The sequence below is a fragment of the Dendrobates tinctorius genome, unplaced genomic scaffold (assembly GCF_039654945.1).
Source record: "Dendrobates tinctorius isolate UK_male_01 unplaced genomic scaffold, ASM3965494v1 ptg000049l, whole genome shotgun sequence".
Taxonomy (NCBI): Eukaryota; Metazoa; Chordata; class Amphibia; order Anura; family Dendrobatidae; genus Dendrobates; species Dendrobates tinctorius.
Window position 1 is genome coordinate 22,533,126 of NW_027361717.1, and position 12,485 is coordinate 22,545,610.

Here is a 12,485-nt window from a genome sequence, read left to right on the forward strand (position 1 = left end):
GCTTCTGTTTGCCTACATCAGACTGCTTTCAGATGAGGTAGCAAAAACCTGCTGACAGAGTCCCTTTAAAAGAGGACCTGTCACAAGCTCGAAATCTTTCCAGCATTTGCTCTTAGTCTTCTCCCGTTGCTCTCTGAGTATTCTTTTTTTTTTTACTTTTTTAAATCCACCATACAGACATTTTATTTAATGCACCCAATATGAAAATTTTTATAATCTTTCCAATGAGGCGTTGCTCACAGGGTAAGTTTGCATAACAGCCTAAAGACTAAGTAGCGCCATCTTGGTGAAGACCATAACATTAGGCAACTTTGGAGCACTAAATAAGACTTAAGTCTTGAGATGACAAAACCTTAGATAATAGTCATCCAAATGCTCCCTCAGTCCACAGATATCTTTTCTCCAAGATTAGAAGATTTGGCAATGAAATTTAATATAAACGTAATAGGCCTAATTCCTTCTTTTCCCCACAACCTCACATTTCAGGAGGTTGAAATCACTTGGTTCAGCTGACTTTTCTTTAGTGTGTACGTGTTTCGTTTGTGCGAGCTTTGTACAATCCAATCAAGATTGGCCACACCAAGCATTTTATATGGTATTTTACTTTATACACGACATTGTCATGCCACAACAGGAACCTTCTCCAAACAGTTGCCCACCTTAACCCCCATTCCTAATTTTTCATTTCCCCTCTCCTTACCCATGTATATACGGCTTTAAAAAGCCCAATAAAAATGATTGAAAACCAAACTGTTGCCCAAAACTTGAAAGGAAAGAATTTCCCCAGCGTAGATAAACTATTAAAAAACAGCTTCAAAAGATTAATCTTTTCCTGAAAATGTAAACTTTACATTTCGCACTATACGTTCATGTAAGAAATGTTCTCCTGATCTTTCCTAAAGCTGGAGAAGCCAGATTAATAAACATGATACGCCTAGAAATTAATTTCTATTGTCCCAGAGAACAATAGTGATGTATTTTTGTTATTACTCTAGCTGATGGTTGCGATTGATAATGACTTGTGTACTCAGCCATGACGTCTCAAACTCGCAACAGCTTTTGTGTAGTTTCGGACTAGTTAATCATTTTGCATAAACCATGGAGTAGTCTTACGGCCCCGTTGTCAGGAACACCGCACTGCACTTGCTCACTGAGCCATTGCACGTGTCCTGAGTAAGACAACCTGTGCTCAGAGATACCTGTGGAGCAGGCAGCAGCAGAGAAGATGCGTGCTTCAGATCCACAGGACCTGAAGCATGTGACTGCTGGGGGCGTGGCCTAAACTCCCAAGAGCTAGGAGCTGCAGGAAAACTCCTAGAATGGTAACTACGGAACAAAGTTACTAATTGGCATTGACAGGGAAATAAACCAGATCAGGCGGGGGTCAAAGCACGAGATAGCACGACAATTACCAAAGGGCAAGACAGAACGGATAGTCAAGACGTAGGCAAAAAGTCAGAAACCAGAGAAGCAGATATACAGTACAGAATCAACAGGCAAACTCACAACGGGGGACAGAACCGGATCAGAACCATATAAGCAAGCTATAAGACAACGAACAGGCACACAGGGGTCACAACACTCGGCCAAAGGCAAAAGTATAACTGACAGGGATTGGAGTATCTCAGGGCAATAAAAAGCTCTGCCTGAACCAAAGAGAGGCCACAATAATTAACCCCAGGTGTGCAGGTCAAAGCCTGCACTGAGCTCAAGACATTAACCCCTGACGTGCAGGTCAAAACCTGCACTGGGATCATGACACCGGTCACACACAGCGAGATCGCTGATTTTGTGACGCATCAGTGATCTCGCCAGCGATCTCGCTATGTGTGGCACGCATCAGCGCTAATCGTACAGGAACGTCCTGGGCCATTTTTTTGATTGTTGGTCTCCCGCTGGCCAGCGAGCATCGCTGCGTGTGGCAGCGGGAAACCGCGATCAGCGAGCTCCCAGCGCTGTAAACAGATGCTGGTAGCTGGTATCCAAGGTAAGTATCAGGTAACTAAGTGCACGCGACGCTTAGTTACCCACTGTGTACCTTGGATACCAGCGTGCTTGTGCTGGGAGCTGGTATCCAAGGTAAACAGCAGGTAACTATATGCCCCGCACGCTTAGTTACACGATATTTACCTTGGATACCAGCTCACGCTGGTAGCCAAGGTACACAGCCGGTAACTAAGCATAGTTATGTTCACACGTTGCTTTTTTTTCTGCAGCCAAAAAGTGCTCTCTTGGCAGTAAGAAAAAGCTGCTTATGAAAAGCAGGTTTTGCTGTTACTTTTTTGTTGCAGATTATATGGGTCATTCATCTACAATACTGGTTCTATAAAGTTCGCTTCGGTCACCGTAAAAGCTGCAAAAACGCATGGTTGGGGTTTTTTTGTGCAGCGTTTTTTGCACTTACTCATTGCTTTCTCCGGTGAAAAATCTGCAAAAACTATGAACGAATTGACAAGCGACAGTTTTCCAATTCAGTCAGGAAAAAAAAGCAATCGTGGGCATGAGATTTGTGAATTGGCACAGATTTTGCTGCTACTGTAAAAAGCAGCTTTGAATTTGCATTAAAAAAATGTATAAGAAAAAAAAACGTAGTAAAAATGCAACGTGAGAACATAACCTAAATCAGGGCCCATCTATTACATGGAGAAGTTTCCTGAATCAGCCTTTTTGGAGAGTTCATAACCTGTCCTACAACATCAGAGTCTTCACTTTTACTCTAGCAAATGTTTGTACATGGAGATTGCATTTTGTAACCATTGATTTCCACATATTTTTGGGGCCAAGTGCGAAAAGATTATAACTGTGTTTCTTTTTTTTATTTTCGGTGTCAGAAGTCAAATACAGAAGAGAACGTTCTCAGAAAGGTCCCGGATTCGACCAGCGATGAAAGTTCCCTATCCGGTTTTATTAAAAGTAAGGAGACGGCACCACAGGGACACCACGGCCAGCCATATCACAGGAAGGGCAGAGCACATGTTATTCCTCAAGTCAAATGCTGAGCACTGTGAAATTTTGTCCTTGACAATTCATTGACAAACATAACACAAATCTCATGACTAGGAAGATAAATGCTGCCCAACCTACAAGACTGGATGCAGCACTGTAAGAGTTCACAATTAAGAAGCTTCTCCGTTAGAAAGGTTTCCTAAATTACCGTATGTCTCCTTTTATATCAAATACAGTTTTCAATTTTGGAGTGTGATGATGAGAAAAGTTGCACTCTAATTTCTTTTCACCATATATAACTTTTTTGTAATTTACATGGAAAACTTACTTCTTTGGCTTCATTTGGTGGAGATGTTATAGACATTTTTCTTTTTTTCAATGGGATATGCTAGGTGATCAAACTCGTCGTACAATTATTGTCAGAGTGCTCTAGGCTTTGACATTTTGGGACTGGTGGTGACTTTGTATTGATCATGTAGGGTTTATGTTTTTTTTTAGATATGGTTGGCCATGGACAATAGTCGTGAATTCATTTTCTAGTCAACACTGTGTGGGCCCTTACAAAAATATTCATATAGGACCTGGGGTGGACACAGACAGAAGAGGGCCCTCTTACGGGAACACTATATGGGCCCTTTGGAGTCCAATATGTTTGGCGTCGGATTCCCGCAGCTACACAACAGGAATCCAGAACCTCACATGCTGCTCTGCAACAAGTCACTCCTGAGGCTAAGTTCCTCTGCCGCTCCACTGAGCATGCTCACGAGACAATCTCCCATTGGAGGTCGGGAGTCTCGTGCTCAGGTCCTTCTCCAGATCTGATTGGTCCATCTCAGAGATCTGGAAGGTCCCGGCAACGCACAGCTATAAAAGGCCCGCATGGCCGCTCGGCTATGTGCTAGTATAGACTCTTCTTGCTAGATGTGTGAATGGTGATGGATGTATGATTCTGGTGACTGACTTATTAAGATTCCCCTCCCTTTGATATTACGCATGTGGATAGGGAACTATATAAAGAGTCAGCGCCAGTCAGTGGCAAGCCATAGGCCACTGTGCACACCGCACCTCTACACTAGCATCCGGTGGTGTCACGTCTCTCACGGCACTATGGCATAGCGGCTGTGTCTGCCGCCGCGCTGCCTTCAACAGCACTTACCGGCATCTGCAGTAGCGACGCCGCACACACGGTAGGTCTAGACGGACACCGTCCCCTGTCTTAGACCCATGTCCTGTGACCAGATACCGTGCATGCAATTTCATTGAGACCTGGCTCAGACAGGCTCGGCGTTTATGTTTATGTTACAGCGCCTCTGTGAGTTAACAGAGTCCGCTCTGCGCACATCGGGTGACGTTGAACCCGTGCGCATTATACCGCCATATAGCGCATCTGCCATTAATTAGCAGCAGTGTTAACACCTTCTGCACGGTGGACCCCGAGCGGCGAACGCACTTTATTATTTATCTATTTGGTGCGTTCCGCCGTTCCTAACACAAAAGATCTTCACAATGCTCAATTCCACCTGCTTTCGATGTGATTGTGGCCCCCTTGCCTCTTGGACCCCTGAGCGGCTGGAAGATTTGCAGATTGCGCCAATGACATGGTTCCTACTAGGAAGAATTTGAAATTCATGGTTGTTGTAAAGGTTTCCTTATATGGACTGACTTTTCAAAACACTTCCAAATGGTAATTTTCATGACACGTTCATTTCCATCAAGCATCATTATTATTTCACAATATCTGTTGAAAAAAAGACAATATTATACATAGATCTACTGCGGCTAAACAAAACTATTGAAAACTGAACATGAGGTTCTTGGTTAACATTTTGATCAAAGCGTGAAAGCCCACTGCCACATTACAGTGAACTGTGTAAAGGATGCCTATTCTATTAAAGGATTATTCCCATCTCCAAGATCCTATCCCAATATTTAGTAGGTGTAATCATAATATTAGCAAATAGCTGCAATTAGAAATGTAGTATAGCTATTTTGATTAGCTATGTTGCTTACAGAATGTGCAGGGCATTGCAGGATACCTAAGCTACTGCACTGCCCTGCACAGCGTCGGACTGGAGCACCTTGGACCCACCAGAGAAAATCATTCTTGGGGCCCACTATGTAGCTACATAGAAATAAATACAAGACCACCAATTGTGTGGTAAAATACGCTAATGTCAGGGTATAATATAAGGTAGTACATGTCTTAATTATGTAGCAGGGATTGGATTAGCCCCCTCATAGAATATAACGTAGCCCCCTCATAGAATATAATGTAGCCCCCTTATGGAATATAATGTAGCCACCCTCATAGAATATAATGTAGCTCCTCTCATAGAATATAATGCAACCCCCTCTCATAGAATATAATGTAGCACCCCACAAAATATAATGCAACTCCCTCTTAAGGTATAATGCAGTCAACACCATAGAATATAATGTAGCACCCTCATAGGGTATTCTGCAGCTCCCCTCATATAGTATAATGCAGCCCCACCACAGAATATAATGCTGCCCCCCAGAGTATACTGTAGCCCCCTCATAGGGCATAATGCTGCCCCCCTCATATAGTATGATGTAGCCCCCCAGAATATAATGTAGTCCCAGAGAGAATAATGCAGCCCCATCACAGAATATAGTGCAGCCCCCATAGAGTATACTGTGCCCCCCAGAATATACTGTAGTCCCCTGAGAGAATAATGCAGTCCACCCCACTGAATATGATGTAGCCCCCTCATAAAGTATAATGCAGCCCCCCTCATAGGATATAATGCAGTCCCTCTCCACCTCCATCATTGTTCTCCCCCTCCACCCCATCATTGTCCTCATCACCACCTCTATCATTGCCTTCTCCCCCACCACCCCTATCATTCTCCCCCACCACCCCTATCATTCTCCCCCACCACTCCTATCATTACTCTTTCCACTACTTCCATTTTTGCTTTCTCCCCCACAACCCCCATCATTGACAATTCCACCACTTCAATCATTGCTTCCTCCGCCATCACCACCACCATTGTCCTTTCCACCACTACCATCTTTATACTTTTACACCACATCCATCATTGATTTCACCCCCTCCACCCTCATCATTGCCCATTTCAACACCTCCATCATTGCCTCCTCCCCCACCACCATTGTCCTTTACACCACTACCATCATTGTCAATCTCCAGGACTCACACACAGCACCATTCTCTCTCACTCACACACAAAGCACCGCACCACATACACACACAGCACCACACCCCTCTTTCACACTCACACACAAAGCACCACACCGCACCGCATACACACAGACACACAGCACCACTCATCTCTCCGCAAGTTCCCCACAGCACATCCTGACAGCATCTTCCTCACCGGCAGCTTTCTGTCTGAAACAGCCATGCGCTGATTGATGATATCATCCAGCTGCGCTGTCTCAGACAGGAAGCACCAGGCAGGAAGCAGGACATCAGGATATGCAGCGGGGAACTTGTGGAGAGGTGAGGGGCTGTGTGTCTGTCTGCCTGCGTGTGTGTATGTGGTGCAGTGCTTTGCGTGTGAGAGAGTGGAGCGGTGGTGGAGGGGCTTTACATGCGGCCAGTGTTAGCCTCAGACTGTGGCTAACACTGCCTACTATTAAACTATTAAAGTCAAATGGTATTCAGTCCTCTCCACGTCCATGGGGGAGTGGAGAAGCGTGAATATTCATTTCTCTTTAGCAGCAGGGACAGGATCCTGTCTCCAGCTGCTGCTCCGCTGGCACAGGACGGGCCCCCTTCACTCAGGGGCCCCATAGCCACTGACTGTGGGCCCCTGGAGCAGTGGGAGCCCAAGGCAGCTGTTGGCCAGTATGCCAGCAGGTGTCAGTTCCTGGGCCCACCGGAGAATCCTCCGGTTCTCCGATGGGCCAGTATGACCCTGGCCCTGCACATGGGGTAAGTGACATATAGCTAATCAGAAGACCTATACTGCATTTTTCATTAGAGGTATTTGCGAATATTATTACACCAGCTAGATATTGGGATAGGATCTTGGAGATGGAAATACCCGTTTACGTATGGTGCTGCATGGTGGCCATTGCCGCCTGCAGTTAGAGCCAAGAGATGGCAGGCAAAATCACACCAACTCACAGACACAGCACCACAGCAGCAATGGTCACTGCATAGCACCAGCACCTGGTGAACAAATCTCAAAAACTCACCAGACAACAGACTAATTAAAGTAGGCCAAATGGCGTACTATTACCAAGAAAAAAAATAAGAGGCACAATAAAAGCACATCGAAACACACTCATTTATCCATGGATGAGCCAAGAGCCAGCACTTTTTGAAAATGACATGAGGCGCTAATAACCTATCTATTATTATTGTTGAGGAGCAACTTATATATATGCAGATAAACATGGGACTGCAGATCACACAACACACGTTTGATTTTTACCCATAGAGACACATAGATCTGCATTGGAGCTGCATACAGAAAAACATCTGTTCTCTGATATTTGAACCATTTCGATAAATACTCATATTTTTTATGCAATATGTGCACTGAGCTCGTATAGTAGAAAGTAAAACTTTATAGTGTAAAGCTCAATGCCAGGATTAAGGAGTTAACACGCTTTTTGATTTACGTGGCTTTACAGGTAAGGTTTATAGCTTGGCAGCAGTTTTGAGAAGATTTACTCCGAGCATTGAAGCGATTAGCGCAGGATAGGAAAGTGTAAGGTTTTACCACCAACTACGAGCGTACCGCTTCTCGCACAAAGCTTCTCTTGTTTGCTGCAGTGACCATAAGTTTTCCAAGAATTTTTTGGCACGCTTCATAGTCAATCACGCAGCCGCTCAGGAACATTAATAAAAAGAATTTTGGCAAGAACGTTCTGAAATATGCGTCCAACTTGGCAGTGCTGATCAGTAAGCGCTGACTGATGTGCGGGAGCATTTAGTTACAGGACAGAATACGTGCAATTATAGATTTTTTTTCAAGATAAAATAGAAGTAAATAAATAGGCCAAAAAGTAATAAAACTACACCTCTCATCATTCGGCTGGTAGCTCCAATTCCACGCAGTTATTGTACTCACATGTCAGACTTTATAGATGACTTTGTAAACCTTGCAATGATACTTGACAGCTCGGTTTCCACTTGGCTGGAGTTACTATAAACTGATTTGTTAAACATTTAGTAGGGTTTTTCAGGACAAGCTCTGATCCTAGGGACCCTACAGAACCCTGTTCTGACATGTGTTGAATACAATGTATTTTTCTTTGGGCAGGACTCCATTTGCACTTCAGAACCTCGCAGGCAAGTGGCTGCCAGATGTCGGCCATTCTGTTATCAGCATTTAACCAAGCACCTTGACTAGTGACGGGAAGTTGGGTGGAAGTCAAGTGCCCATCACGGATAAGACTGATCTGGAACAATTCATTCCCTGCAGTTCTTTATAGCAGAAGATCAGAATTTAATAGGCAGGGCTGCCCCTCGTCAAGGTTAAGGTGCCCACTTATCCAACCCGAGATAGGAAATTGCACAGATGAACTGTTTAACTACCAAAATGTTGTCCCTTGTGGTGGGAGAATGACAGCTATGGGGTGTTGGGGTTTTTCCTCTACGTTCTCTCAGAGAGTTAAAAAAAACTAATTACAGTAGCTCACATTTGGTAATACTGCCTAATATTTAGAAACTTGGACGTGGCAATTATAGGAAGCCCCGAAGTTATGGCAGTGGCGCACAGAGCTGGAAGCAACTAATCATCCCTTCTATGTCAAATTACTGGTGTCAAAAGCTACCAAAAATTGTTCCAAATGGTGTTATATGCCAAATGTTGTGGCTTTCTTTTGCCTTTTTGTGCTTTACTCTGCAATTAGCAGAAAGTAGGGGTGTGCAGGTTTAGCAAAAGGGAGCATGGCTCCCTTTACTTTACTAATGTGCTATAATGCATGCCATAAAACTGGTCTACAATGTAACTGAAATCTGGCATAGATTTATTTTTTCTGGCACAAGGACAGCCCAAAGATGTGTCAAATTAATTAAAACGCTGTGCACGTCTTAATGGATTTACCATTTGCCATTGCAGTGGTTATGACCACTGATATAATGACAGTTAGTTAGCTAAATGCTAGTGGTAATAACCCTGGATACCTAACGTCCTGCAATGGCTGCAGATGAGGAATGAGACATAGTAAATCAGGAAAACTATACTACATTTGTAGGTGGAGACACAAGAAAAAGAACAGAACACATTCTATTTATAATAAACCCAGCACCAAGTGGTACTCTGGGTCACGTCTGCAGGACGCTCTCATACATGACAATTAAACAAGAAAAAAAATTGAGAGACCAAAAACAGTCCAATAAAATATAATTCCGTTTATTAGAAAAACTCTTAAACCACCATCAATTCATGGATATACATATCAGGAAAATCTTAACAAATAATGAATAATATGGAAACAAGATGCAAAAAAGATGTCACAAAACCCACTATGAATATTTAAGTGGATGGGGGACGGGACCTCCTAAGATGATAAAATATACCATATAAAGTGGTAGTGCTAGAAACCCTGACCAAAAATCAAGTGCACGTATCCTGTATCAACTTTACTGTCAATCTCCACCTGATTCATAATACATCAACAATATTAGTGACCAATTTACAGAGGAGAGTCATAGTTACAGCAGGCACCAGTAATCACATATATAAATAACAGTCCAATTATGTCCAGGAGGTCTTACCCATAGTATTCACACACAGGGGGTAGGTGCTGGCAGCCCTGATGTGCTTTTCGCATCAGGGCACGTTGAATACAATGTATTTTTCTTTGGGCAGGACGCCATTTGCCATTTGAACCTCACAGGCAAGTGGACACTACAATGGCAGATTTGCAATTTTCGCTGAGTAACATCCACTGCTGGTTGTTTCTGGAAAATACCCATGGGGTCACATCGTCACTACACCTTTAGATAAATTCCCAAAGGGGTATAATATCCAAAATGGGGTCACTTGAGGGAGATTCCGCTCTTCTAACATTTAGGGACTCTTAATTTGCAGTCCGTAAACTATTTTAGGGAACTCTGCTATCCAGGAGGCAAATAGCGCTCTGTTCCTCCCGAGTCTCGCTGTGTGGCTAAGCAGTACTGTGCAGCCACATATGGAGTATTTCCACACTTTGCAGAAATTGTGAGACAGATTTTGGTGTCATTTTTACCCATTTCCCAGTGTGAAAATGTAAAATCTGGAGCTAAAATAATTTTTTTGTGATAAAAATGTAATAATTTTTTCTTCATTGTGCAATGGTATACAATTCTGTGACAAACCCCTAATGTCAATATGATCCCTTAGCTGAGTTCATTGAGAGGTGGTTTGTAAAATGCGATCACATATGTGGGGGGGGGTCTTTTGTCCTGGCACCCACAAACCACAACAGTAAAATCTGGACTATAATATGGCGCTCCTTCCCTTCTGAGCTTTGCACGGTGCCTGAAAAGTATTACATGTAGGATATTGGTGCACTAAGGAAAAAATGCACAAGAAGCTATGAGCTCCATTTTTTCTATTGGTCCTTATAAAAATTAAAAACTTTGGGCTAAAACAACAAAAATGTAATTATGTAATTATTCTTTCTTCTCTGCTCAATGGTATAAAATTCTGTGAGACTGCACCCCTACATAATGTAAGTGGGGGGTGTAGTTTGTAAAATGTGGTCACTTATTTGGAATTTCACTGATCTGGCACCTCAGGGGCTCTGCCAATGTGACATGGCACCCTCAAATCATTCCAGCAAAATCTGAACACCAATATGGGGCTTCTTCCCCTCTGAGCTTTGCACTGTGCCTCAAAAGTAGTTTTTGACCACTTGAAGTATTTGCATACTCAGGAGAAATTGTTTAACAAATTGTACCTCTTAATTTCTCCTGTTATTTCTTTTGAAAATCAAAACTTGGGGCTAAAGCAACATTTTAGTGGGAAAAATGGTAATTTTCCATTAACTCAGCCCAATGTTATACAATTCTGTTAATTACCTTAGGCTTAAAAATGCTCACTACTTCCCTAGATGAATTTCTCAAGAGGTGTAGTTTGCAAAATTGGGTCACTTGAAGGGGTTTCTGCCGTTCTGGCATGTCAGCGGCTCTTCAAATGTGACAGCATCCGCAATCTATTCCAGCCAAAACTGCGCTCTAGAATTCAATTGGAGCTCCTTCCCTTCTTAGCATTGCCGTGTACCCGAACAGTAGTTTTCTGCCACATATGGGGTATCGGCGTACTCAGGAAAAATTGCACAACAAATTATAGGGATTATTTTCTTCTGTTACCCTTGTGAAATTGAAATATTTGGTTACCAAAGCAAGATTTTTGCGGGAAAAATAGATTTTTTCATTTTCACGGCTCCTTTTCACTTCGGCTAAGTCTAGTGAAGCTCAGACATCTTTTCTTTATCATGAAAATCAGTAGTACATTTGTCAAAATTAATTTGTGCCAAGAAAAAAATGGTATAACCTACACTGGATTTTTGGGAAACAAAAATTTGAAAATGGTGATAAGTTAATAAAATATACGAGAAAATTGTAAAACCCACATGGAAAGCACTACTGTATTGAGTGCTCCTCCCAATAATATTGTGGACTCATAGGTAACAGTCTGCTACAATCTTAGGAAGACAGATGAATATTTTTTGTGCTGTTTGAGCTAATAGTGTACAGGACCTATCTTCAGACCATGACGACACTGTAATTCCCATTGCATTAGGTTGGAGATACTGTAATATTATTGAAACCAGACTCATTGTCTTATATATATATTTATATATATATACGACATATGTGTCAGACATGTCTTTGGATAAACCATAACCATCTATGCATTCTTATATGTTTCACACATGAATGTTTGCTTTCCCTATTTGCAGAGTTCCCACGACACTTTGTTCGTCTGCTGATGAATCCACTTTTCTTGATCCTGGTCCTGTCTCAGTGCAGTTTCTCCTCGGTCATTGCTGCTCTTTCTACCTTCCTCAACAAATATCTAGAGAAGGAATATGGATCCAGCACTTCATATGCCAACTTTCTCATTGGTAAGTGATACATCTGATGAGATTCTAATCTTTTCCGTAACATTTGAATGGAGAACATGAATACACGTCTCTGAATATTAAAATCCTGCCAATAAGACTATAAAAGCAACATAAATAATAATTTGATGGATGATGACTGCTGTCCGAACCATGAATCAGACACTGAAATCCAGGGGAAAAGAAAGCGGTCACTGGGAGCGCTGTGAGGGTCGCAATTAAAAATAAAGGCAAAAGGTCAACCGCAGCTCCAGCTGTTAACCTTCTAAGAGGATACCAAATGCAGTAGAAAATAATAACAATGGTCCTAGGAGCGCTGGAAATGAGACCAAGACAAGGATTTTAGTGTTGAACCAGAACGCGTTTCAACGGTTAAACCGTCTTCATCAGGTGGAAGTTTTTGTTGAAAACAGCTGACATGTCGCGGCTTTGAGGTGGGCTCACCGCCGGAGCCTACCTCAAAGCGGGGGATAGTGCCAGCTAACGTA

The 12,485-nt window shown here is 42.7% G+C and overlaps 1 protein-coding gene and 1 long non-coding RNA gene across 3 annotated transcripts in view; one reads left to right on the forward strand and one right to left on the reverse strand.

Moving 5' to 3' along the window:
* SLCO2A1 (solute carrier organic anion transporter family member 2A1) overlaps positions 1-12,485 on the forward strand; it is a 71,774-nt gene that overhangs the window by 46,288 nt on the left and 13,001 nt on the right. The window contains exons 7-8 of the mRNA XM_073576536.1: positions 2,832-2,913; positions 11,836-12,000. Coding sequence (XP_073432637.1) covers positions 2,832-2,913; positions 11,836-12,000 — 247 coding nt within the window. The remainder of the gene's footprint in view (positions 1-2,831; positions 2,914-11,835; positions 12,001-12,485) is intronic.
* LOC141091137 (uncharacterized) overlaps positions 1-12,485 on the reverse strand; it is a 69,146-nt gene that overhangs the window by 2,136 nt on the left and 54,525 nt on the right. The gene's annotated exons all lie outside the window — the stretch shown is intronic.